We start from the raw sequence: 27,814 nt of genomic DNA, 5'->3' as shown, positions 1-27,814 counted from the left end.
GATTGCCTGGGCCCAGGAGGTCGAGGCTGTGGTAGCCATGATGGTGTCACTGTACTCCAGTCTGGGCGACAGAGTGAGACCCTGACTTTAAAAAAGGAAAAAAAAGGCCGGGCTTGGTGGCTCAGCCTGTAATTCCAGCACTTTGGGAGAACGAGGTGAGTGGATTGCCTGAGCCCGTGGGTTTGAGACCCGCCTGGGCAACTTGGAGAGACCTCGTCTGTACAATAAATCAAAAATTAGCCGGGCGTGGTAGCACGCGCCTGTAATTCCGGCTCCTCGGAAGGCTGAGGCGGAAGGATCGCCGGAGCCCAGCAGGTCGAGGCTGCGGTGGCCAGGAGCGGCCACTGCACTCCAGTCTGGGCGACAGAGTGAGACTCCAACTGAAAAAAAAAAAGGCGGCCAGGTGTGGTGGCTCAAGCCTGTAATCCCAGTACTTTGGGAGGCCGAGGTGAGAGGACTGTCTGAGCCCAGGGATTCGAGACCAGTCTGGGCAACTTGGTGAGACCTCGTCTCTACAATAAATCAAAAAATCAGCTGGGCATGGTGGCACACACGTGCAGGTCCAGCTACTTGGAAGGCTGAGGCTGGAGGACTGCCTGAGCCCGGCAGGTCAAGGCTGCGGTGCATACCACTTCACTTCAGCCTGGGCAACAGACTCCAACTCAAGAGAAAAAAAAAAGAACCATATTAATGCTTGTGTAACTCATTCAATTTTTTTTTCTTTGAGTTGGAATCTCACTCCGTCACCCAGGCTGGAGTGCAGTGACATGCTCATGGCCACCACAGCCTCAACCCACTGGACTCAGGTGATCTTCCAAGTAGCTGGAACTACAGTTGTGTTCTACCATGCCTGGCTAATTTTTTGATTCATTGTAAAGACAAAGTCTTACCACGTTGCTCAGGCTGGTCTCAAACCCACGGGCTCCCAAAGAGCTGGGATTACAGGCTGAGTCACCAAGCCTGGGCTAATTTTTATTGTAGAGACGAGGTCTCACCCAATTGCCCAGGCTGGTCTCGAAGCCCTAGGCTCAGGCAATCCTCTTGCCTCCGCCTCCCAGAGTACTGGGATTACAGGTGCGAGCCACTGTATCTGGCCATCACGTTTTTGATATTGAGGATTAAACTTTTCTCGCACTTTCCTTTTTTTTTTTTATTTGAGTTGAAGTCTCACTCTGTCGCCCAGACTGGAGTGCAGTGGCCACTCCCGGCCACCGCAGCCTCGCCTGCTGGGCTCTGGCAATCCTTCCGCCTCAGCCTTCCGTGTAACTGGAACTACAGGCACGCGCTACCACACCCGGCTAGTTTTTGATTTATTGTGGAGTTCTCGCCAAGTTGCCCAGGCGGGTCTCGAACCCGCGGGCTCAGGCAATCCACTCACCTCAGCCTCCCAAAGGCGCGGGATTACAGGTTGAGCCACTGAGCCCGGCTGCCCAGGCTGGTCTTAAACCCATAGGCTCAGGCAGTCTTCTCACCTCTGCCTCCCAAAGTGCTGGGATTATAGGTGAGTCACTGTGCCTGGTCATATTTTTCATTTTTAAGAATGGATGCTAAATTTTATTGAAAAAATTTGAGTTGGGAGTCTCACTCTGTCACCCAGGCTGGAGTGCAACAGCACACTCACGGCCACAACAGCCTCAACCTACTGGGCTCAGCTGATCCTTCCTCTCAGCCTTCCAAGTAGCTGGAACTACAGGTGTGTGCCACCACACCTGGCTAATTTTTTTGATTTATTGTAGAGATGAGGTCTCGCCAAGTTGCCCAGGCTGGTCTTGAACCCGTGGGCTCAGGTAATTCTCTCACCTCAGCCTCCCAAAGTGCTGTAATTATAGGCATATGCCACTGCGCCCAGCCTTGAATGTTTTTTTCTGTGAGGAGAATTGATAGGGCTTGAAGGCTTTCATTAGATTTATATTTTGTTGCCCAGACTGGAGTATAGCGGCATGATCACAGCTCACCACAGCCTTGACCTGCTGGGATCAGATGATTCTTCTGCCTCAGCTTCCTGAGTAGCTGGGACTACAGATGCATGCCACCATGCTTGGCTTTTTTCTTTTGGTAGAAACAAGGTCTGTATTGCCCAGGCTGGTCTCGAACTCCTGGGCTCGAGTAGTCCTGCTGCCTGTCTCCCCAAGTGCTGGGATTGCAGGTGTAAGCCACCACAACTGGTCCTGAGTCTGTTTTTTTTGTTTTGTTTTTAAAATAAAGATGTGGGATACAATTCAGGGTTAGGTATACAACCGTTGATTATGCAGGTACCCTTGTCAGCTTTCTGAATCATGTCGACTAGTGAGGCTTTGTGTTTGTTTCTCTGAAGACCCCACAGGTAACATCCACTCAGCTTTCTCATGCTTGAGGGGCAAGGAGCCAGGGCAGGACTCTCACAGATCTTGTTTCCCATGAGTGGACTTTTTAGCCAGCCTGCTCATCTACCCACAAAGTCAAGTCCAAGAAGTGCCCCTCCTTCCCCTGTATGCACCACAGGAGCCACTCTGCTCGGCCTGAGCCTTCCTGGCCTCCCTGCAGAGCTCATCAGCCACCCCGCCACAGGACAGCAGGCACCACCACACGGAGAGCTTATCGTAGAATAGATTTATTTACCTGAAACCATGTCTGTGCAATGCTATTGTTATCAGCACAGAGACGAACAAACTTATCTCTATTTACAGTCTAAGTCAAACATGCGTTGTGATAAATTGACATTTAGCATTTTATTAAGATAAATGCATCACAATATTTGTATTGCACCCAACATCTGTCTACGGCTTCTGATTTCATTAAATAAGTTACATTTAATACAGTGCAAAATAGCTGTCTGAACACTCAAGAAAAAACTGAAGTTATGAACTGGAGACCTACATTGTAACCATTCAACACCTGTAGTGTATTTAATGAATTTATAAATAAGCAAACTGTACAGGGCCAATTAAAAAGTAGCATGTTTCAATGTCACTGTAGAGAAATCTGGCTACTTACAACTGAAGGCATGCATTACAGTTGAATATTGTACATTTATATAAGCTACGACATTTTGCACAGAGAAATGTGGCGACTTGGCTGATGGCTTCTAAGTTCTTGGATAAGGTTTCATAACCTCATTCTTGCAGCAAAGAGACCAAACTTCTCTGGAGAGACTTTCTGACTCATTAAGCTAAATTGTACATTTGTAATTATTATGATCTAAAACTAAAAACCCCATTGATAATACACGTTTCCTCCATATAACACACAATGAGTTGGGAACTTTTTTCTACTTTTCCTTTTCCCCAACACCAATCATGCAGAGGGTTGGTAGATGTGTTGCTAAAAACGCACATGCACGCAACCGAACACCCTTACATTTCTGCAAAATGGTTTAGGAAGCAGTTACTCCAGTATTGCTGAAAAGGAAAGAAAGAGGAAGTCAGCGTCATGAAATACGGGGAGGAAATGTTAGAACAACTATTTAAGATGAGGATCGATAGTGACAGATGAAAAGGAATATTCAGCTTGATCCCTTAAGATTTTAAGACCAGCATTTCTGACTAACTGTCCCTGAGGCACTGCCCTCACGGGTCCATCTAGAACCACTGGCTCAGTGGCACAGACCCCTTGTGTTGTCTGGCTCCAGAGCCAAGATTCGGGAGGAAAATCCCACAAGGCAGACACTTGAAATCACTTCTGGTGTGAAAGCAGTGAGACAGGCAAGAGGAGGACAAGGTGAGTTAGTGGTGCCGTGTGAGGCGATGGAGCAGAGTGAGCAGCCCAGCCTTCCTTCCCCTCCCACCCGTCCTGGAGGGCACTGCTGTGATGGGGCAACTTGTACCATTTCCCCCAGTAAAAGGGGCTAAGGGCCACCCTTTCTGTTAACGGCAGGGGGTGGACAATCCGGCGTCATGGCCACTGGGCAACTGCTGATTTTTAGCTCGTGGGCACTGCAGGCACGGCAGGCACGGCAGGCCGGTGTGCTCACTGTGCTTGTGGTCTCAGGCACTCCTGAGGCCTGCCCACCTTAGTCAGGGCTGAGGCCCCACAGCTGGAGGGCAAGGCGGTGGCTACTGCTGTGAGGGAGCTTGCCCAGTTCTCAGGGCAGCTCCTTCTGGCATGGATCACCTGTGCTGTGCAGAGAAAGCTTCCACCGTGGTGTCTGGGGATATGAGACAGATCTTCTGGGGTGGAGCTCAAAGAGGCAGGGGCAGGGCACCAAGTGACACTGATGGATGGGCCTTCAGCCCCTGCTTATCAGGAAGGAAAACCAAGAACTGAGTTTCAGGCAGGAGCTGCCCACCAACCGGTACGTGGTGGCGGCGGGGCTGGGGCTGACACTGCCTCCTGTTTGCTGCTGTCCCTTCCTGAGGGTGCTGGGTGAGGAGAGGGCTAGGCACCTGCCCCCTCATCGCAGGGCAGGGTCCTGGGCCAGAGAGGCACCCAAGACCACAGTGCTGGACCTGGTCTTTGTGGGTTGACTCAACTCGGGAGGAACAGACGTTGACATGTTTTCAACTGGCAAAGGCTGCAGTGGAACAGCCCAAGCAACCCTGCAAGGCAGCAGCAGGCCTAACCCACTTCCAGCTGCCTGGGCCAAGGGAAGCAGGTGCCTAAAAGGCCTCCATGGGCTGGAGGGGTCTGAAGCTGAGAAACCACAGGCAACAGCCAGCCCAGGGCCATCTGGGGACTTGTGTGTCTCCCCCAGCAGTCTATACCTCTCAACTTTTTCTCCCAGCAGACGGAGACTCCTGTTTTAATGTGTAGCTCAGACGTGCACGTGTACACTCCTTGCATCTGCTCCACTCAACCCATTTCTTTTTGCCATGATGCCCAAACTGACACCACCTCCCCTCTGCACTCACATCCTCTGCTGGGCAAGCCAGCCCCTCTTTCTGAGCACAGCTCTGCAAGCAGCCCTGGAGGCCTCACAGTGAGCCCAACACGGGCTGTGCTTTTAGTCAGTCTCCGTGTTCCACTTCAGTTCCCTTGAGCTTGGCTCTCTGAACTTGGCATCACCTTGTTCTGCTCACTTAACTTCTCCCCATGCCCCAAGCATCATGCGTCACGCCTCCTGGCTCTCTCAGTAACCAGAGCCTAAGGACCTTCTCTCAGACAGGCAAGACTGCACAGGGAGAGACTGCACAGCCTCCTCACCCTGGCTAACAAGAGGCTGGCTGTTTGGGGGCTGAGCAGAGCCATGCCCTAATAACTGTGCTTTAGCATGCCCTGGAGAGATAAGACAAGTCTGAGCCATGAAGGATGTGACCCAGAAAGGTGGGGAGGGGGTGGGGCAGGTGGCCTATTTAAGATGAACCCGTGGGTGCCTGAGTTTACTGGTTCAGCTGCTTGCTGTCAATAGCTTTTTGCTTTTTTATGAACAAGGCAGCGGTGTTCTGGGATGACTCCTCGGAGCTGACTAAGATTAAAAGCCTCATCCCAAGTCTCTGAGAACCCTCATTTCGGCACTAGAGGTAGCGTGACTCCTTCAGCCTGTCAGTCTGGCCAAAACGGAACGAGGCCCTGCCTCTCCCCTGAGACTGTCTGTCTGGCTTGGGCCCCGCCCACATCGCCTGAGTCACTCTCCAAGGCCTTCAGTCAGTCACCACTGTGCCCAAGCCTGTGGCAGGTCACACAGGTGCCACAGAACCCTCGCTGCTCACAGGCAGTCACGGCACAGCAGTGTCCAGCACAAGGGGGCTTTTATTTGTTAGTGACATAGTTATCTCATTGGGTGGCAGCCACCTTTAGGCTAAAGCATCCCAATTCCAGGGAGGAAAATACTCACGTTAGTTGATGGACGTTGGAAGGCATTGGAGGAAAACACCACAGTTAGGACTGTTAATGACTTACACACTGTTGGTGAGACTGATCTCAAACATGCGCAAACATTGGTCATAGTAACAATGGTGGTGGTTAGTGCCACATTCAAATAAAAATAGTTCTATACAATATGTTCATTTGGTCATGTGCTATTTACAGATTTTACAAAACACACACACACACACACTCGCCCTTATGCTCTCTATACCAGACTAAAACAGGCCAGCAGAAACTTGCACACAATGTGTATCACAGATGACAATTCGTGCCTATACACTAAAAAATAAAATTCCCACGACTACCTATGCAGCAGAGCAGGATCCTTCCTCCCCTCAAGCACAGCAAAACTAAAGTTCTTAGCTAAGAACTCAAAGTTGGACATATCTATTAGACAGTTCAAGGTAAGCCACTTAAGAGTTACAAACAAGACAGTTGTTTTTCTGTCCATTTAAAATGTTTTATTTTTCTTTTTAAACTAGATTGTGAAGTGCCACTGAAATAGGCAAAGTTGGCAAAACAATGTCTGTTACAATAAAATACATTAGACATTTAAATAAATAATCTTAAAAACTATGTGAAGGGACGTGAACCCAGTCGATTGAATCTGGAACGATGTTTTCTGCACAAGCGAGCACAGGCATACCTCTCGTAAAACTGATGTAAACGGAACCATCAAAACCCTCCAGAAGAAGCCAAGCGGGACGGGGGTGAGGGCTGGGTGAACAGAGGTTGAGGGGGTGAGGGAAGTGGCAAACCAAAAAATACTGACTGAGGTAGCAGGACTCTGCTCAGTGCAGAAAAATTGGCTTATGAATAAAAATCAGACTGTGATATCAAATTAAATCCAGATAATCATGCAAGACACAACACATGCTATTTAGTTTTAGAAAAAAAACCCACACACATTCATTTCCTAAAATCTGCTGCCAATTATTTGCTGACAATGTCTGCTGGCTCAACTGGTTTTTTTTATACAAGGATGAGTATTAAACAGAACACTGTACATGCTTTTTCATCTACAAAAAAATATTTGCATAAAATAGTGTTAGTTCTCTGTACATGTCAATGGACACTTTAATTATGTGTATAAAAAAGGAAAATCTTGCCCCACTGGAGTCAGAAAAAAGCAAAACAAAACCTAGAGTATGAAACCTCCATCACCAGCCAGTATGTTCATGGGAAAATTCAGCAGAAATAGACAGTTGCTCTAAACAATCAAAAATTAATTAAGCCAAACATCTTCTTTATGGAAAACTGTCAGTCAAGACCAGAACATATCACTAAAGTTAGTGTCTGTGCTATAGACCCAGATCACCAGGGGCATTATGAGCAGCACAAACGGCCAGGAAATCCCATCGGTGCATGCCGAAAACGAGCAGGACTTGGTGGGAGGCTGCACACACTCTTTACCAGGTTCCAGGTAGTTGCGGGCCACAAACTTGAGCGTCTCATCCATGAGAATCACGGGCAAGGAGATTTTCAGCACCATTAGCCACTGGGTCACGTTCAGCGGTGTGATCTGGAAGATGAGCTGACACACAAAAAAGCCTCATCATGCTTGCGCACTCGCCAGGAGGGAGGCAGCGTGTCCCCAGCCCGGGGCTCCCGACTACTCACTGGCAAGGGTTCTACGTAGAGGATCAGGAAGTGCAGCGACATGGACAGGCAAATGGAGCCCACAAGCCAGATGTTCTCCCAGGGGGGCATCCTCAGCAAGGACTGGTTTTCAGACAGGCTGCAGAAGAGGAGAGGTATATGAATATACCCAACAGGCAACGACGTGTGCCACAGTGGCAGCACAATTGTGACAGACCACACTTCAGTAAGGCAGCTGCTAACCTGGCACTGTCCACTGACCCAATTCTTCTAAGTTTCTAGGGTGGCAAAGTTAAGGAGGAGGATGTTCAGATATAGGACAAACTGCCAATTTTACATCTAGGCTTCAGCACAGCAGATCCCATCTCAGTGGGTTCAAAGCTGCTCCCAATCGCCCTGGACACTTAGGCTATTTAGAAATTTCCATTTTTGTCACCTACTTAATTGGATGATACTGTTTATTTCAGTGTTAGAGGGTTAGGGCTCCTTCCCGGTGGGCACTGGCACACAGGTATACTGTAGTTCCCATTTTTGGCCTTCAATGTTTCTTTTTTTGAAGCAGGGTCTGTCGCCTGGGCTGGGGTGCAGTGGCACAATCACTGCTCACCGCAGCCTCCAATATCTGGACTCAGGCAATCCTTCTGCCTCAGCTTCCTGAGTAGCTAGGACTACAGGTGTGTGCTACCACACCCGGCTCATTTTTGTAGAGATGGTCTCATTATGTTGCCCAGGCTGGTCTCAAACTCCTGGGCTCAAGCAATCCTCCTGCCTCGTCCTCTCCAACGTACTGGGATTATGGGTGTGAGCCACTGCACCCGGTCAACCTCCACTCTGTCTTTTAAGGAAGAGCTCTGAAAAGATACATGGCTAAGTACTCCCACTACTTCCTGAAGGTGATGACAAATGAAGTGTTTAAAACCAGTGCTGCTTGTTCTTTCTTTTTGGAAGAGAAGACCTTTCCTGTGATCATAACACACACAATCCCCCGGTGCCCTGGGTCAGAGCTCTTGCCTCAGCCTGCTGTTAAGACTCACTGACCTGTTGAGAGCATTACACATCTCTATGGTTACTAGAACAGAGAGTGCCATTGTCATCGGGTATGGGGATTCAAAGATTGCACAATCCACTCCTTCAAAGTCCGGGTTATCCTCTTTACACTGCAGGAAATGACTCTGGAATAAAAATCCAATCAAATTCTGATCAGCCAAGTATATTTCTCAAGCCCAGGCACCAATTCCAAACCCAGAATATAGGCCAGTCCAAGTGAAGAACAGCCAAAGGCTTTACCCCATATCTCAGAGAAGCCCTAGGTCCTTCAGAATCATCTTAGAAGTATCTGCTTATTTTGTGAGCCTTAAAGATGCTTTCGCAGACCCCCAAACCACAGAAAGATCAAGAGCTTGCAACAACTTCTCATCTAAGGTACAGAAAGAAAGGCAGCGAAATACCAGCTGGTAGAAGGACACTCTTGGACCACCGTCAGCAGCAATGAACCACCATGCGGCAGCACCCACAGTAGCAGCGCCGACATAACCTGGGAACAAACATGACGATGTTGACTCACTTGGATTTGCAGCCCACAATGCTCGCTGCCACCAATGCTATGCAGGCCAATACGCATGAGGACAAAGACCAAAGACACAGGACACGGAGGATAACTTGAGCCTGTGGTGCTGCTGAACTACTAGAGGCCAGCAGCCAGAGCAGCTAATGGGGCATCATTAGTATAGAACCGGGCAACTTTTCCTCCAGAGTGTGTAAGAAAAAGCACCATGTACAATGGGCCCTGTGTGTGCACGCACCAGTACTGCTGATGAACACGTACTGCCCTTTTACTTATAGACATAGGAACGTAATTATCACCAAGATACAAAACTCTATTCAAATCCCACTCATGAGCACTGAGAAGGCAGGACCCCGCCCGAGTCATCCTTGTATCCTTTTGCATACAACAGGGCTACATTGGAAAACCTTGATGTTTAATTTAGTTCATTCACCAAAGCCCAATAAGGACCAGATGCTAAAACAGGAGCAGTGAAGGTCCTTTAGTAAACTGGGTGTATAGTGCACTGAACTGCAAGAGCACACACTCCATCTAGTACTGTCCTAATATAGGATAGAAAGGAAAATGTGCTTTAAAAGAATACATTTACAACATTTTAGCCCACAGACATTTTGTTTAAAAGTCAGCAACACAAAAAGCTATACTCACAGCCAATAGCCAGGTAACGGAAAAAGAGCCACCCACTGATTAGTGGTTCCTTCGGGTTCCGGGGTGGTTTATTCATGATGTCCAGATCAGGAGGGTTGAACCCCAGTGCAGTGGCAGGCAGGCCATCTGTCACCAGATTGACCCAGAGCAGTTGGACAGGAATTAAAGCCTCAGGAAATCCAAGGGCTGCTGTCAGGAAAATACTGTTTCCACCCAAGGAAAGAAGACAAAGACCCCAAATGATTTTTGGTCATTTAAATAGCATCATCATGCCTTCCTCCTCCACAAAAACCAGTGACATCAACAATAATTACTTGAAACAACGCAATCATAAAATATTTATACTCAATTTTTAATTAAAATTCTCAGTCCTCTAAAAGTTAACTTTAAACGACTATCTGATGAATTGAAACTCAGTTCTATGTTAAAGAAGAGTCTTTGCACACGGGGGCAGCCACAGACAACCTTCCTGAAGGCCAAAGAACCATTATCTCCCCAGGGAATTCCTGAAAATTCAATCAGCCTATCCCTCTCTCCCAACTCAGGCAACAAAGACCAAAACTGCTGTAATATGGAGAGCGAATGGTTTCAAGTAAAGGAATTAAGTGGCACCATCACAGTGACCTACCAGACAACTTCTCCCACATTGGATGAGATGAGGTAGCGGATGAACTGCTTCATGTTGTTGTATATCGCCCGCCCCTCCTCCACAGCAGCCACGATGGTAGAGAAGTTGTCATCTGCCAGGACCATCTCAGAGGCGGTTTTAGCCACTGCAGTGCCAGAGCCCATAGCAATGCCAATCTCAGACTTCTTCAGGGCAGGAGCGTCATTCACACCATCACCCGTCTGAAAGGGAAAGCAAGGCTGGGTCAGTCAACTGCCACACAACACTCATACGCCTCAGCACAGGTCACTGAAAGGGAGGAGAAGGAGAGAAAACAAATGGGTCTCTTGGTGAAGAGCCATAGAACTTTGGTTTTATATAAAGGTGGTGTCATAAAACACATTTTACCTACGAAATGTAAAACTGCCAAATGAACTCAGAGACTTTAGAGGGAAGTAGACAAGTAGGACTTCAAATTTATCTGTATTACATTTTACCTACAAAAAACCTATACGGTAGTCAAGATGAAGTACTTATGTCCACATGGATAAATCTCAAGTAGAAAAGGTACAGCTACAAAAATAAATAAATTATAATATGCCACCTATGAAGTTCAGAAATGTGACAATGCTAAATATTGTCCACAGATACAAAAACATCATTCCCATGTATTCTTTTTATACTCATACTCTTACTAAATTCCAACTTCACAACAGTGGCTCCCTGAGAGAGTGGGGGAAGAAAAAAAAAACAGGAAAAAGAGGTATATCTGTAATACCCATTCTAAAACAAGTGTTTTTGTTTTTTTTAAAGTGAAGTTTCATAGACAAACAACAGAAGTAATATAACATAATGGGTGAAAGCAGATGACAAGAATACCGAAAACGCTTCATAAACAGCCAACTTTTTTTTTAGTTGGGGGTCTCACTCTGTCACCCAGGCTGGAGTGCAGTGGCATGATCACAGCTCATCGCAGCTTCTACCTCCTGGACTCAGGCAATCCTTCCACCTTAGTCTCTTGAGTAGCTGGGACTACAGGCACATTACCACCATGCCCAGCTAATTTTTAAATTTCTTTGTAGAGACGAGGTCCCACTGTGTTGCCCAGGCTGGTCTTAAGCAGTCCTTCTGTCTCAGCCACCCAGAGTGCCAAGATTACAGGGATGAGCCACTGGGCCTGGCCGAGCCAACTCTTTTTTTTTTTGAGTTGGAGTCTCACTCTGTCGCCCAGACTGGAGTGCAGTGGACGCTCCCAGCCACCGCAGCCTCGCCTGCTGGGCTCCGGCGATCCTTCCACCTCGGCTTTCCAAGTAGCCGGAACTACAGACACATGCTACCATGCCTGGCTAATTTTTTGATTTATTGTAGGGATGAGGTCTCGCCAAGTTGGCCAAGGGGGTCTCGAACTCGCGGGCTCAGGCAATCCGCTCACCTCGGCCTCCCAAAGCGCTGGGATACAGGCTGAGCCACCGAGCCCGGCCCGAGCCAACTCTTTTTTTTTTTTTTGGAGTCCACTCCCCCGACGACTGTTAAAGAACATATCACTTGCTATCCAAACACTGGGTGATAGAATACTGATTATACCCTCAATCAATTTTTAGAAAACTTAACACACAGACATGCTGGCCTGGGAACCGTGGTTCATGTCTGTAAAGGAGGATTGCTTGAAGCCAGAGGTTCAAGATTATACTAAGCTATGATTGTGCCACTGCTCTCCAGCCTGGTATACAGAGTGAGACCCTGTCTCAAAACCAAACAACACCCCCTCAAACATAGTCTTTAACCAAGACAAAGTCTAGACATCACCAAATAGTTACTCTGTGACTGACTTGGAAGGTCCTTCAGAATCTTAAAATACTCAAGAATCTCTCCAGAAAGCAGCATACAACATGCCAACTACTTATTTACAGAAGTACAGAGAAACAACCATATCATGACAAAAAGAAACTCCAAATTAGAAAGCTATTACTAAAAATTCAATGGTCAAAATTAGAACCCACTGTGTTTATACAGTCTGAATAACCTGTACATGCCCAAACATACTCACCATAGCTGTAATCTCATCAAAAGACTGAAGAAATTCTACAATTTTAGACTTGTGGGAAGGTTCAACTCGAGCGAAGCAGCGAGCATTCAAGCAGGCATCTCTCTGGGCAGAGGGGCTGAGTTCATCAAACTCTCGACCTGTAAAAGCCTTTGACGTCACATCCTCATCCTGCCCGAAGATGCCAATGCGGCGACAGATGGCCACAGCAGTGCCCTTGTTGTCCCCTGTGATCATGATGACCCGGATGCCTGCTTGCCGGCACAGCTTCACAGAAGAGGCCACTTCAGTTCTTGGAGGATCCAGCATACCCACACAGCCAACGAAAGTCAGATTGGTCTGAAGTAAGAGAATCACTTTAAGTTAAAACAGGAAATTGTTTTACCTTCGTGTAGAGAAATGGCCAGTTACACATTAAGAGGAAAGGTTTCTACTACATCTTCTCAGGAGAGAAACAAAATGCCACTATACTCTTGTTATCAAATCTTTAACTCTCATAATAATATTCTGGAATGGGGAGAAAATACACACTGAGGATTAAAAACATTTGTTTTTTGTTTTTTTTTGAGTTGGAGTCTCACTCTGTCGCACAGACTGGAGTGCAGTGGCCACTCCCGGCCACCGCAGCCTCGACCTGCTGGGCTCCGGTGATCCTTCCACCTCAGCCTTCCAAGTAGCTGGAACTACAGGCACACGCTACCACGCCCACCTAATTTTTGACTTATTGTAGAGATGAGGTCTCGCCAAGTTGCCCATGTGGGTCTTGAACCCGCAGGCTCAGGCAATCCACTCACCTCACCCTCCCAAAGTGCTGGGATTACAGGATGAGCCATTAAGCCCCGCCATCTACCTAAATTTCAAGGGAGACACATTTGGTCTAAGAAAAGCAAATAACCATTCCTCTTTCTTGGCAAACACAAGAATCATTTGAACTTTCACCTGAAGGAATACTGTTTAAACAGTGAAACATGCAGGGTGTGGATGAAGACAGTTTTCTTAGCTAACCTCGTATTTAATAAAGTTGGCGGAGTCCTCAAGATGCATATCTTCTCTTCTTAGTGGGTTGTCATGAGTAGCCAGGGCTAGGCATCGCAATGTGTCACTGCCACTGCCCCACTCCCGAATGACAGACATAATTTTCTGCTTGACTCCAGGGGTCAGAGGGATCTTAGTACTTCCGACTCGAATGTGGGTGCACCTATCAATGACACCTTCAGGAGCACCCTGGAAAAGTAAGATTCAGATTAACAATGTGGTTTATTGGCTCACTGGGGATCTTAACCCTGGTAAAAACATCTCAACTGCCCTTTGCTGTACTTGCCTTTACAAACATCTTGCTCATTGATGTCCTGCTTGGTTTGTTTGGTGTACAATAAACAGACATTGATTTTCTATCACGTGAAAACTCTAGAGTAAATTCCTTTTTCATCAGTTGTTTAATGACCTACAAAGAGAATATGGAATACTATCGGGTGAGAGTTTCTGTTCATTTTTCATCATTTAATAGATATTCACTAAGCACCTTTTACATGACAGATGCTGGGGATATAGCAATAAACAAAAAATAGACAAGTTCTTGCCCTCATGAAACTTGTCCTCCAGTGTATGAGAAACAGACTAAGATGCAAAAGTAGTATGTAAGTGCTATGAAGAAAAAGGGCAGGAAAGGAGGATAGAAAATTTGTGTATGTACAGATTGCATTGTCACATTAAATGGTCAAAAGACTGAACACTTCGAGTAAAGCCCTGAAAGATGTGTGCAAGCCAACTGGATGGCACTGAAAACACACCAGGCAGAAAACGGAAGTACAGCCTGGCACACCCTGGTGTGTTGAAGGAGCGCAAACGTGGCTGGAACAGAGTTCACACGAGAGAAAGAGGTGAAGCACGTAATGGCAGAAGGTGGTGAAGGCAGGTTGTAGGATCTCGAAAGTCATCGTAGGATGTCTGGCTTTTATAAAAACTGAAATGTGTTAAGAATTGGCTGAAGGGAGACAATGACAGTGACTTGATGAGGGTGATGGCATTGGAGGTGGGAAGACAGGTAGCCCAGAGCAGTGCTATCCCACCAACTCTCTGCAATAATGCTCTGTGGTCACTGTTCCTGTAGCTGTCACATGGGGCTGTTAAGCATTTAAAGTGAATGTGGCTAGGCCACCTAAGAACTATTTTTATTTTTAAAATTCTAGAGTTTTAGGTAGCTTGGTGGCTACAGTGTTAGACTTCAGTCACAAGACCTGAAGAGATCACGGAACTAGCTGTCAGAAATGGCCACAGAGTAGGTACCAGGCCTTTACCCCTGGTGCTGTGAGAAAGTTCCAGTCAAGGAGACCCGAAAGAGGCCAGGGAAGGAAAACAAGCATGGGGCGCTAGAAGCCAAGAAGGAGAGGGGGTGCGCAACAGTAGTAACCAATAGCTAAGACAACTAAGAATTAACCTTTAGATTTTGTTACCACAAATAAAGATAACTCTTCCTTCCCAATTTTTTCATTTCTTGCCTTACTGTACAAACTAAGAATGCTAGTACAGTACTGAGTAGAAATATTGAGTTGCAATATTATTTGAAGTATGATGCCTACAGAGTTTCTGTGCAAACATACTGCTTGAAGACATGCCCTTCTATTGCTAGTTTCATGTGAGATAAAATTTTACCATATGCACCTATTGAAGTGATCCTCTGGTTTTCCACCTTTATTCAGTTAATGTGGCAAGCCAGTTGCACTGATTCCTCCTCACTCAGATCTACTCATTAATTTCAGAAATCCCCAAGAACCTCAGCATCCAACTTTGAAGCTATGAGTGGGCTGAAGTCTGCAGCTCCGGCTAGCCAAGGCCTGGTGTACTACTGCTGCTCTCCTGTCAGCCACTCAACCGCCTCGGGCAGCAAACAAGCGTATGTGAGCACTATGCTGAATTCTGTATCACCTGAACCACATATTCCTTACATGTTTAGTTTCAATTAAGCTTTTGTGCTGATGGCTCTAGGAAGACTAAAGAAACCTATATTGATTCTGGAGTAAGGTGTGGACCTACACAGGTGAGAGATGTCCCAGGGATGAGGGAGAAAAACAAAGCCATTTCTTCCAGTATCATGCTAGCAAAGAGTGGCAGTCCTAGTCGCATGGGCTATAGGACTAATACACTGCTCTGCCTCTGTGTTATAAGCTCTTACTTTCTTTGAATTGGGAAGGCAAGCTTACACCTGGAACTCCTTAGTGAATGAACACTATGACAGTCATTTCTTTCTTTTTTTTTTTTTGAGTTGGAGTTTCGCTCTGTTGCCCAGACTGGAGTGCAGTGGCCGCTCCCGGCCACCGCAGCCTCTACCTGCTGGGCTCTGGCAATCCTTCCGCCTCAGCCTTCCAAGTAGCTGGAACTACAGGCGCGTGCTACCACGCCCAGCTAATTTTTTGATGTATTGTAGAGATGAGGTCTCGCCAAGTTGCCCAGGCGGGTCTCGAACCCGCGGGCTCAGGCAATCCACTCACCTCAGCTTCCCAAGTCGTGGGATGACAGGCTGAGCCTCCGAGCCCAGCAACAGTCATTTTTGATCCCTCTGCCAAGCCGACGTAAACAAGATGAGGCAAGAGTCATTGAGCTGCTCTGGTAGACAAGAGTGAACAGTTCTGCCCTTACTTGTGCCGGTCACTAGTTAATGCACCAGTTTTGTTTTCTCATTACAGGAGAGAGCACGAACGCAGCTCCTACCCCCCCGCAAATGATGCAGTCAAGTTTCCCACATTTGGGAAAATCGCAGGAGTCAGCACATCCAGAGTGCAATGGATGAGCCTCGCCCTGGGAAAACCACCTTCATGATCATGGTTTATTTCCCCTGCCAGATTAAGTATAATGCGCCACTCTTAAGCCCATGAAGCTACTTGTTTCTCTTCACCGAGTAGGTATTTATAGGTCTAGAATCAAATAAGGAATTCCAACCTTCAGTCTGTGAAGAAGAATTTTCAGGTTGTCTCGGATATTCAGTTACACCAACGAATAGAGATGTTGCAGACTACATGGTTTTTCAAGGATCCACCTACCTCCTTGCTTACTTCCAATCAGAGTGAATGATATAAAACTGAGGCAAGGAGCCTGGACTGTTTCATGGAAGCCACAGGAGTTGCCCAAGGCTTTCATGGCTCCAAGACTGCCATTTGTGAACTGGGTATCAGTTTACTAAGAAAGAATCTAGCCGGGCTTGATGGCTCAGCCTGTAATCCCATGCCTTTGGGAGGCTGAGGTGAGTGTATTGCCCGAGCCCGCGGGTTCGAGACCCGCCTGGGCAACTTGGTGAGACCTCATCTCTACAATAAATCAAAAAATCAGCCAGGCATGGTAGCGCGCACCTGTAGTTCCAGCTACTTGGAAGGTTGAGGCGGAAGGATCACTGGAGCCTGGCAGGTCGAGGCTGTGGTCACTGGAGCCTGGCAGGTCGAGGCTGCGGTGGCCGGGAGCGGCCACTGCACTCCAGTCTGGGCGACAGAGTGGGACTCCAACTCAAAAAAGAATCTATACTTCATTGAGACATTCTCAATTCTGATGAGTTTTGTTTTCTTGGACATCACAGAGGCAGCAAAATGAAGGAAAGAAAGGGTGCTGACATGGGGCGTCCAGTTCTGTTTCATACTAGGTGAGACCAGACACAAGTCATGGAAGGCCTCTAGGCTAGAAGTTCTTTTCACAGCCTGAGAGTCTGTGTGGTCACTAAAACGGCTGAATATCTGAGATCCTTAAGAAAGCAGGCAAGCTCCCTCCACCAACTTAGATTGTACTTGCTCAAGGTGGTGTGGCCCAGACCCCAAAGACACACTATACCCTGATATGACCTGCCCTGGTTACCCAGGGAGGGATGAGTGAGTTTGGACATACAAAAACATAAAACATAGCAATGACTGACCACTTAGCTGAAATAAGCCTTGCCTTTACACAGCTTTGTGTAACAGCTAGAAAAGGCTGAGTTTTTACCTCTCCCCTACCCTAGAACTATTCCTTCAGGCATACAGGTATCTGTCCTCTCCCCCTCCCATTTCTCCTTATTCTACCAGGGTACTCTATGTTATATAAAAGTCCTACAAAGAGGTCTCAAGTACTGGCCAGCAGCCATGTGGGTCTGAACTAAAACAGAGAAATATCCAACAGAACCCAGTTCCACAGGAATCCAAGCTCCGTGGCTGGGAGGCAGTGGGTGTCAAGGATACACTTCCTGTTGGCAATGGAGGATCCACTAGAGGATGTGGCTACACAAACCCTGGACCACGCACAGCTAGGAGTATTCACACTGGTGTAGGGGGCCGGGGCTGTTACAGCTCTGTTGCCTGACAAGCAAGCAGACTGTCTGCCATACAGAGAAGCCGCCGCAGCTGCTGCTGCTGCATAACTCAGGAATGAGTGTTTCCGGGGTGGTGGTTTGTGGGGTCAGGAGCCAGCCAGAGAGGCTGGGGGCTGGACGGACTTGCATCCTTAAGTTCCTTCTGCTCCTCCTTGGTTGCTTTGTGAGCATCACGTTCCTTGCTCTGTCTCCTGCAGTTCCCATCCTGAGCTTTCAGTCTGCTTCTTAGCCTCATGCTGCTTCTCTCCCACCTGCCCTCGGTGCTCATACATGATCAACACACACGGTCAACACAGCTTTCGGCTATCACAGTCTCTTGGCTGTACACTGCTTTTTATCCAAGCAATCACCCACCACTTTGGCTAGACTAGGATAAAGAGTTATCAGAACAAAGTGACAGGCACGGTGACCAGTCTGTTGAGACCTTGGTGCTGGAGGCTGAAGAGATGGCCAGTATCAGCCAGCAGCTGACACTGCATATTGTTTTTACTTAGGCCTGGTCTCCCCTACTTGCAAAGCGACAGGAATCTAAGGGTAGTACTACAGGACAGGTCTAGTATGCTGGTCTTGGCCGGGGAGAAGAGCAGCGGCTCCTTGACAGGAACCTCATTCAGGTGTCTGAGGCTCAGGTTCAACTCACTGTGGAGGCTCCTACTCTTGTTACTGACCTAGGTCACAGTGATGCCGGTGGGATGAACCCTGGCTTAAAGACTGACAGGAAGCAGAAAAGCCATTCATTTGTTCAGTGCATCCACGGACAATGTCTGTGCCCCAATATTTTTTTTCCTTTTTGAGTTGGATTCTTACTCTGCCACCCAGGCTGGAGTGCAATAGCACACTCACGAAAAATCCCAGTGTCGACCTACTGGGCTCCGCCTCAGCCTTCCAAGTAGCTGGAACTACAGGTGTGCACCACCACGTCCAACTAATTTTTTGATTTATTATAGAGACAAGGGCTCACCATAAAGCCCAGACTGATCTCGAATCCGTGGACTCAGGCCATCCTCTTACCTTGGTCCCCTCAAGTGCTGGGATTACAGGCTTGAGTCACTGTGCCCAGCCCAGATGTTTCATTTTTCTTCTTTCTCATATTATCTAAAACTTTTTATGATGTATTATTTTTTTTTTCCTTAAATGTTTGGCAGAATTAAGCCTGGAGAATTTTTGTGGGGGCTGATTTTAAGTTAGAGATTTAACTTCTTTTTTTTGAGTTGGAGTTTCACTCCGTTGCCCAGACTTGAGTGCAATGGCTGCTCCCGGCCACCGTGGCCTCTACCCACTGGGCTCCGGCGATCCTTCCGCCTCAGCCTTCTGAGTAGCCGGAATTACAGGCACGCACTACCACACCTGGCTCATTTTTGATTTATTGTAGAGATGAGGTCTCGCCAAGTTGTCCAGGCGGGTCTCAAACCCGCGGGTTCAGGCAATCCACTCACCTCAGCCTCCCAAAGGCACGGGATTACAGGCTGAGCCACCGAGCCCAGCGAGATTTAACTTCTTTAATAAAAGTAGGATTATTAAATTTCCTTGTGTCAGTTTGGAAAGTTGTGTTACTGAAGCGATTTTTCAATTTTTCTAAGTTGCCAAACTTATTGATATAAAATTGTTCATAACTGGTTTCTAATCTTTTTTTTTGGAGTTGGAGTCTCACTGTCGCTCAGACTGGAGTGCAGTGGCACGCTCCCAGCCACTGCAACCTCGACTTGCTGGGCTCCGGTGGTCCTTCCACCTCAGCTTTCCAAGTAGCCAGAACTACAGGCACACACTACTACGCTTGGCTAATTTTTGATTTATTGTAGAGATGAGGTCTCGTCAAGTTGCCCAGACGGGTCTCAAACGCGCGGACTCAGGTAATCCACTCACCTCAGCCTCCCAAAGTGCTGGGATTACAGGCTGAGCCACGGAGCCCGGCCCCTTTCTTCTATTTTCTTCAGATGGAAGTGAGTATCGATTTTTAACCTTTCTCTAATAATCCTTTTGTATGATATAACATTTCCAATATTTAGTTAAAAATATATTCTAAGCCGGGCTTGGTGGCTCAGCCTGTATCCCACGCATTCGGGAGGCTGAGGTGAGTGGATGGCCTGAGCCCGCGGGTTCGAGAATCGCCTGGGCAGCGAGACCTCATCTCTACAATAAATCAAAAAAAAAAAAATAAAAATCAGCCAGGCGTGGTAGCGCATAACTGTAATTCTGGCTACTTGGAAGGCTGAGGCGGAAGGATCGCCAGAGCCCAGCAGGTCGAGGCTGTGGTGGCCGGGAGCGGCCACTGCACTCCAGTCTGGGCGACAGAGTGAGACTCCAACTCAACAAAAATAAATAAATAATAAAATAAAAAAATAAAAATATTTTCGAACTTCCACTATGGTGTTTTTTTTTTGACCTATGGATTATTTAAAATACTAGCTTCCAGATATTAGGAAAATTTGCTAGTTATTTTTAAAATTTCTCTTATAATTCCACTGCAATCAGCAACACAGACTATATGATTTCAATGCTTTCTAATTTGTTGAGGCTTGCTTCATGGATTAGCAAATCAATCTATTTTGGTCAATGTTCCTTAGGCATTTGAAAAGCAAAGGAAATAAGTATTATAGAAATATGAATTAGGTTGAGTAAATTTAGTGTTTTAAAAATTATTTCATATCTTTACTGAGATAGGTATGTTAAAATTTGTAAGTCTATGGATTTGTCTATTTTTCATTTCCACCAATTTTGGATTGTGTACTTTTTTTAAAACACATTTTTTATTTTAAAATTGTGGGGTACAGCCTTTGTGTACTTTTAATGTACTATTAGGTACATACACAAATGGTCTGGTCACTGGATTTAACACAAAGTCACAGACTTTGATAAGAGGTTCTGATAGACTGACAGAGGCAAGAGCTTGACTGGATTCAAGAAAATGGGAAAAGTAAAAAACAGGATAATACATAAAAACAGCTCTTTCAAGAAATTTTACTCTACAGGAAAAGACAGACATGTGGTAGCTGAAAGGGGAAATAAGGTCAAAAGAAAGTTTTAAGATAAAAACATACTGTTATTTTCCCTATGCTGATGAAGATGATCCAGTAGAGATGGAAATCAGTAATGCAGAATAGAGATGTTGGGAGGAGCTGGCTTTTGCTAGGAGCAAGAACACTGTTCACAGCACCATGGGAGAAGGCAGCCCCTGTGGGCATAGATGGTTGCTTGTGGAAATTATCTATTGACTGCTTTTATTTTCTTGGTCAAATACATAGCAAGAGCATTTTACCTGAGGGCGAATAGAGGGAAGGAGATAATGCAAGTTTGAGGAGATAAAGTACAATCAGTTTTCTAAGAGAGTAAGAGTGAATGGACTAAATACATATAGTATGACTGATGGGTGGCATTAACAACACAAGAGGTTCAATTACTAACCGAGTTGCAGGCATTTGCACGTTCTATTTTAGAAAGACCCTTCAATTCGGTATCAAATACATTCATCTTCTCTACCAGGCAAGTGAGCGCTGTCTCTGTAGCTTCTCCAACTTTTTCATATACTCCTTTTGCCTGTATTGGTTAAAAGCACAGAAAGTGGAAGAAGGGGAAAGTAAGCAAGTTAAGTTTCTCTTTAATAAACTGTTCCACAGAAGGACAGCCTGTCCTTTATTACAGCATTATTTTAGGGGCCATTTTCATCCTACTCTGGAGGAGATGACCCAGATAATCAAAAACATACTCAAAGTTCAGGTAGGCATGCCATACATGCTAATAATTAGATTGTTTCTTTTAAATATAAGAAGCCTCTAATCACAGAATTTATGAATTCAAAGAGAGCTTTCAAAGAGTATTTGTAATTTCATGTCACTGCTTATCATAATGAAGAAACTGGCTTGCCTCTGACACTGAAATCATGCCCTATGCTTTCAGAAAAACATTTTCTTTTTTCTTTATTTTTGAGTCGGAGTCTCACTCTGTTGCCTAGGCTGGAGTGCAGTGGCATACTCACAGCCATCGTAGCTTCGACCTGCTGGGCTCAGGTGTCTTTCTGCCTCAGTCTTCCAAATAGCTGGAACTACAGGTGTGTGCTACCATGCCTGGCTAATTTTTGATTTATTGTAGAGATTAGGTCTCGCCATGTTTCCTAGGCTAGTCTAGAACCCTGGGCTCAAGCAATCCTCTTGCTTCAGCCTCTCAAAGCACTGGGATTACAGGTGTGAGCCACCACACCCAACCAACATTTTCTATCCTGGATTTTAATAATTAATAGTAACCATGCTATCAACAAACAAAAATATCACACACACTATAATTCTTAGTTAAATAACTGCAATGCTCAGTCAAGGAGGGTATATAAAAGGCCCTCTGCTTCCTTTGATGAGGTCATGTTAGTCCTTATATAGCTCTTGAATGGAAAGGGGAAATAAAATCAGGAACCTTTAACTTCCAAAAGGGAGGAAGACTAGATTTTCATTCCACCCACCCCACCCTGGAACTAGGAACAGTCATTTCTTTTCATTTATGAAGAGTCTTACCTCATTGTAATCCAAAGCAGAGTCATTACAAAGAGCACAAATTGTTGCTAATTCTACCAGACCATCATATTGATGACATTTCACTGGTTTATCATCTTTATGCCTACCAAAAGAGAAAACACTCTTAGAGTACAGTTATCTCTATTTTCGCTAATAATTTAATAATGGAAATAAAATCTAGGAGACAACAGACTAGAACATTCAAGAGAAGGAGCTCCTCAAAATCTGATGCTGGAGCTATCAGACAAAAACAAAAGACAGAATGCATCTCTGACACCAGGAATCAAGCAGCGTAAGACTAGCAATTCCTACTCAAGTTAATTCCACCACTACTGTATCAGTGAAATACAGAACTCCACTTGAAAATTCGGGCTCCCAGCTAGGCTCGGTGGCTCAGCCTGTAATTCTGTGCTTTGGGAAGCTGAGGTGACTGGATTGCCTGAGCCCGTGGGTTCGAGACCCGCCTGGGCAACTTGGCGAGGCCTCATCTCTACAGCAAATCAAAAAATTTTAGCCAAGTGTGCTAGCGCGTGCCTGTAGTTCCAGCTACTTGGAAGGCTGAGGCAGAAGGATTGCCGGAGGCCAGCAGGTCAAGGCTGCAGTGGCTGGGAGCGGCCACTGCACTCCAATCTGGGTGACAGAGTGAGACCCCAACTGAAAAAAAAAAAGAAAAAAGAAAATTCGGGCTCCTGGCTGGGCATGGTGGCTCACACCTGTAACGCCAGCACTTTGGGAGGTGGAGGCGGTGAGCATGCTACTGCACTCCAGGCTGGGTAACAGAGAGAGATTCCCGACTCCAAAAAAACAAATTTAAAAAAAGGTTGGTCAGGGAGAGGGATCCAAAAGGGAAAAACTGAAAAGATGACTGGCTTATAAGCTGTTTTCTCTCTCGAAGTTAAAAAAAAAAAAAAGTACTTTCGGCAGTGCATATATACACTGTAAATCTATACTAATCAGCTATACTGGGTCTTTTAAATGATAAATAGGGTTACTCACACTTCTCCAATAGGTGCATATGTTGATCCAGTTATGGTAAACTCATTAAGGGAACAAGTATCACCTTCAACTCTATCCAGAATGAACATCTGTAGTGAGAAAAAGCATAATGGTATTTAAAAGGTCATTAGCTTAAGGCAAAGGCAAACAACCTTCCTCATTTAAGAAGGCAACTTTAATTGAGGCTCAGCATCAGTAGTATTGTTCCTTATTCCAACTAAGTTGTCAGATTGGATTACCGCAACCCACCACCACTCTAACAGTCTGACAAAGTCAGAGATGCTGAATCAGTAATAAGCAGAAGTGGCACCAAAGACACAAGACAACCCACAAAATCCAAGTTATGAGGACTCTGGGTCAGCAAAAGGTCGATTCCAAAGACAGGTTACCCTTCAGAATGCTCAGAATTCCAAATTTTATTTTATTTTATTTTTATTTTTATTTTTTTGAGTTGGAGTCTCACTCTGTCACTCAGACTGTAGAGCAGTGGCCGCTCCCGGCCACTGCAGCCTCGACCTGCTGGGTTCCAGTGATCCTTCCGCCTCAGCTTTCCAAGTAGCTGGAACTACAGGTACGCACTACCACGCCCAGCTAATTTTTGATTTATTGTAGAGATGAGGTCTCCTCAAGTTGCCCAGGCGGGTCTTGAACCCACGGGCTCAGACAATCCACTCACCTCGGCCCTCCAATGTGCTGGGATTACAGGCTGAGCCATGGAGCCTGGCCAGAATTACAAATTTTAAATGGCTGGCTATGAAAGTAATAAATACGAGGTAGTCCTGCCTTAGCGCTAAGCACAAAAGCTAGAGTAAAATAAACTCACATTTCAGAGTTGCATAAACATTCTCTGAGTAAAAGAAGACAAACTGCCTCTCAGGAACACAGTAAGGAGCCTGCTGAGCTCAATGAGCTGATATTCCCTAGACAATATAGGTGGAAACAAACCTAGAATTCTTATATATTTTTTTGAATTGGAGTCTCACTCTGCCATCAAAACCGGAGTGTGGTGGCACAATCACAGCTAATGGCAGCTTTGGTCTGCCCAGTTAGTTTTGTTTTTTGTAGAGACAGGGACTTGCTATGTTGCTCAGATCGGTCTTGATGTTCTAGCCTCAAGCCTCCCAAAGTGCTAGGATTACAGGCTCGAACCACTGCATCCAGTCAGGTATTCTTTTTTTTTTTTTGAGTTGGAGTCTACCTCTGTCACCCAGACTGGAGTGCAGTGGCCGCTCCCGGCCACCGCAGCCTCGACCTGCTAGGCTCTGGCGATCCTTCCGCCTCAGCCTTCCAAGTAGCCGGAACTACAGGCATGCACTACCACGCCCGGCTGATTTTTAAAAATTTTTTTTGATTTATTGTAGAGATGAGGTCTCGCTGCCCAGGCGGGTCTCGAACCCGCAGGCTCAGGCAATCCACTCACCTCAGTCTTCCAAAGGTGCAGGATTACAGCAGTCAAGTATTCTTAATTTTTCAGGAAAATTAGTGACATGAGCAACGTTCTTAAAGATGGTTTTTTTTTTCCTGGCTTGCTTTCACAAATTGTTAATTCAGAAGCCCAGTTTGGAAGAGTTAAGATTCAGATTTGTGTTTTCATTGTAAATTGAAACAAGTGGAAAAACTGTCTCTTTCAAAAAACTCAAATCCACACACAAAGTGATACCTCAACTATACTTTCTTACATGCCAAAATCTCTATAAAATATGAGCAATTAATATGATCAAACCATTCTCCCAGGAGGAATTTTTTTTTTCTTTTTTGAGTTGGAGTCTTACTCTGTCGCCCAAACTGGAGTGCAGTGGCCACTGCTGGCCACCGCAGCCTTGACCTGCTGGGCCCCGGCGATCCTTCCGCCTCAGCCTTCCGAGTAGCTGGAATTACAGGCGCATGCTACCACGCCTGGCTGATTTAGGACTTTTTAAAATATAAAACAAGTCAAAAAGGCCCTGTTCTAACATATAGGGAAAGAAAAAAATACATAAATTAAATTTATACAAATAAATTGTAAAGGCCATGTCATGTTTTAAAAACAATCTTTTCAGAGCAATTTGACTTATATTCAATAAGAAAATCAGCTAATCTTTATTTTAAAATAATCTGTTACAAGATTTGCTTGTTATATAGTCAATACTTTGAAATTCAAAGGCTTTATTTTTTTTTTTTTGAGTTGGAGTCTACCTCTGTCACCTAGACTGGAGTGCAGTGGTCGGGAGCAGCCTCAACCTGCTGGGCTCTAGCAATCCTTCCACCTCAACCTTCCAAGTAGCTGGAACTATAGGCATGCGCTATCACGCCCAGCCAATTTTTGATTTATTGTAGAGATGAGGTCTCACCAAGTTGCCCAGGCCGGTCTTGAACCCGCGGGCTCAGGTAATCCACTCACCTCAGCCTCCCAAAGGCACAGGATTACAGGCTGAGCCACCAAGCCCGGTTCAAAGGCATCGTTGTAAAAGTATACTGGAAGCTGGGCTCGGGGGCTCAGCCTGTAATCCTGCACATTTGGGAGGCTGAGGTGAGTGGATTGCCTGAGCCCGCGGGTTCCAGACCCGCCTGGGCAGCGAGACCTCATTGCTACAATAAATCAAAAAATCAGCCGGGCATGGTAGCGCACACCTGTAATTCTGGCTACTGGGAAGGCTGAGGCGGAAGGATCGCTGGAGCCCAGCAGGTCGAGGCTGCGGTGGCCGGGAGCGCACTGCACTCCAGTCTGGGCAACAGAGTGAGACTCCAAATCAAAAAAAAAAAAAAAAAGTATGTTGAAAACAAAATCAACCTTGGAACAAAACTAAGACATAAGACATTATATGATGCTTTAAAAATATATATATATAATGTGACTTAACGCTATGATAACTCCTGACAAGATACTATCTAATTCAAACATTGTTTATTAAATGAGGAAAAGATTTGTGACTAACATCACAACACAGCAAGATCTCCAAGTCTCATAATATTTTTCTAACGTATACACACCTAAAATATGATGTCTGTCAAGACGGGCTCGGTGGCTCAGCCTGTAATCCTACGCCTTTGGGAGGCTAGGTGAGTGGATTGCCTGAGCCCATGGGTTCGAGACCTGCCGGGGCAACTTGGCGATACCTCATCTCTACAATAAATCAAAAAATCAGCCGGGCGTGGTAGCGCGCACCTGTAGTTCCGGCTACTTGGAAGGCTGAGGCAGAAGAATCGCCGGAGCCCAGCAGGTCAAGGCTGTGGTGGCCGGGAGCGACCACTGCACTCCAGTCTGGGCGATGGAATGAAACTCCAACTCAAAAAATAAATAAAGTCACATGTAAAAAACAAACTGCTCTAGGGAATATCAAAGCAAGGTGGCATCATTATTACTACACATGATGCTATTTCTTTAGTGATACTCTAGCTATGAAAAGTGAAGTTATTTGGGTTTATACCGAAGTACAAAATATTCTAAAAGACATTCAGAATTCTGAACTACATTAGGTAAATCTATATGTGTTTGGTCATTTTTTACCGTTAGCGAGTCAAGAATTTAGGATATATAGGATGAAAATCTTACAAAGTCAAGGGCAGTTATGCAATAACACTGCAAGAAATCTCCTGTGGAATACCAAGTAGCATCAGCCTTCTGTTGTGAGGTGGAACGCTTAACTCAGAACAGGCAGGCTTTTTCTTTACTATAAAAAGTAAATTTAAACCAAGCCATTCAATGGAGAATAAAAGAACGAAAAATATTTTTTATAATTAAAAAAATGTTTAATGAACGGAAACAATTTTTAAAAAAAGTTATTTCACACATAGCCTACTTTTCATGGACATAATTATTCTGAGGAATTAAAGCTTTCAGGCTAAGTTTAAACAATTAACTAGAGGAAATTAAATAGTAAACAAAAAAATTCCCTTTCCCCAAAACAACCAATGTGACAATACCAGCTTTTTGCCAATTTATCCAACCTATTGGATCCAAGGAGTGAGAACTTAAGTAACTCAAACCCTTCACTTCCTGAAGAAACCTAAAACAAACGTAGAAGTTTATCGCTTGAGAGGTGAACACTTCTGCTTTTGTCAGTTCTAAATCTGGACTTCACAGGAGTTTTTTTTTTCCCTTTTTTTTTTGGGGGGGGGGAGGAGTGTTAGTGGTTGTTCTATATCTAAAAATCATCATAAACTTACAATTGTCAGGATAAAGAATCACAGAGTTTAAATGCTTAAAACAAAAACAAATTCCAAAGCTTAAAAAAAAAATACAAAACCCGAAGGACAAAAAGATGACTGCCATTTTTTCAATGTCATACAGCATAATTTAAAAAGTTCACTCTAAGTCAGGCTTGGTGGCTCAGCCTGTAATCCCGCGCCTTTGGGTGGCTGAGGTGAGTAGACTGCCTGAGCCCATGGGTTCGAAACCCTCCTGGGCAGGTGAGACCTCATCTCTACAATAAATCAAAAAATTAGCCGGGCGTGGTAGTGCACGACTAGTTCCAGTTACTTGGAAGGCTGAAGCGGAAAGATCGCTGGAGCCTGGCAGGTTGAGGCTGCGGTTGGCGGGGAGCAGCCACTGTACTCCAGTCTGAGTGACAGAGTGATTCCAACTCAAAAAATAAATAAATAAATAAAGCTCACTCTAGCAATGTTTGAGCTACTTATTAATAAGGGCTGCTTTATGTGAAGTTATAGATTTGTATCCTGTAGAATAATCAGAATTTTATTTCCCTATAAGGATATTAATCATTTTATAATCGAACCAACTAACCCTATTCTTTTTTTTTTTTTTTTTTTT

The 27,814-nt window shown here is 45.4% G+C and overlaps 1 protein-coding gene across 2 annotated transcripts in view; it reads right to left on the bottom strand.

Annotated features, from left to right (window-relative positions):
- Positions 1 to 2,574: 2,574 nt before the first annotated feature.
- The window catches only part of ATP2A2 (ATPase sarcoplasmic/endoplasmic reticulum Ca2+ transporting 2), a 68,414-nt gene continuing 43,174 nt past the window's right edge, over positions 2,575 to 27,814 (bottom strand). Inside the window, exons 8-20 of one of the 2 annotated variants that reach the window (XR_002482719.1) lie at positions 23,065 to 23,153; positions 22,069 to 22,171; positions 20,972 to 21,103; positions 13,565 to 13,687; positions 13,249 to 13,467; positions 12,247 to 12,582; positions 10,221 to 10,441; positions 9,593 to 9,795; positions 8,829 to 8,914; positions 8,419 to 8,552; positions 7,402 to 7,519; positions 5,750 to 7,315; positions 2,575 to 3,377 (exon numbers count right to left, since the gene is read on the bottom strand). Coding sequence is in view for 1 of the 2 variants with exons in the window: in XM_021719115.1 (XP_021574790.1) it covers positions 3,364 to 3,377; positions 7,195 to 7,315; positions 7,402 to 7,519; positions 8,419 to 8,552; positions 8,829 to 8,914; positions 9,593 to 9,795; positions 10,221 to 10,441; positions 12,247 to 12,582; positions 13,249 to 13,467; positions 13,565 to 13,687; positions 20,972 to 21,103; positions 22,069 to 22,171; positions 23,065 to 23,153 (1,899 nt within the window). In the remaining variant the exon portion in view is untranslated. The remainder of the gene's footprint in view (positions 3,378 to 5,749; positions 7,316 to 7,401; positions 7,520 to 8,418; positions 8,553 to 8,828; positions 8,915 to 9,592; positions 9,796 to 10,220; positions 10,442 to 12,246; positions 12,583 to 13,248; positions 13,468 to 13,564; positions 13,688 to 20,971; positions 21,104 to 22,068; positions 22,172 to 23,064; positions 23,154 to 27,814) is intronic. The other variant, XM_021719115.1, reaches the window with a different exon arrangement.

This window comes from Carlito syrichta, unplaced genomic scaffold, assembly GCF_000164805.1.
Source record: "Carlito syrichta isolate Samal-C Ts95f unplaced genomic scaffold, Tarsius_syrichta-2.0.1 Scaffold314146, whole genome shotgun sequence".
NCBI classification, from domain to species: domain Eukaryota; kingdom Metazoa; phylum Chordata; class Mammalia; order Primates; family Tarsiidae; genus Carlito; species Carlito syrichta.
This window is presented reverse-complemented; position numbering and strand designations above follow the sequence as displayed.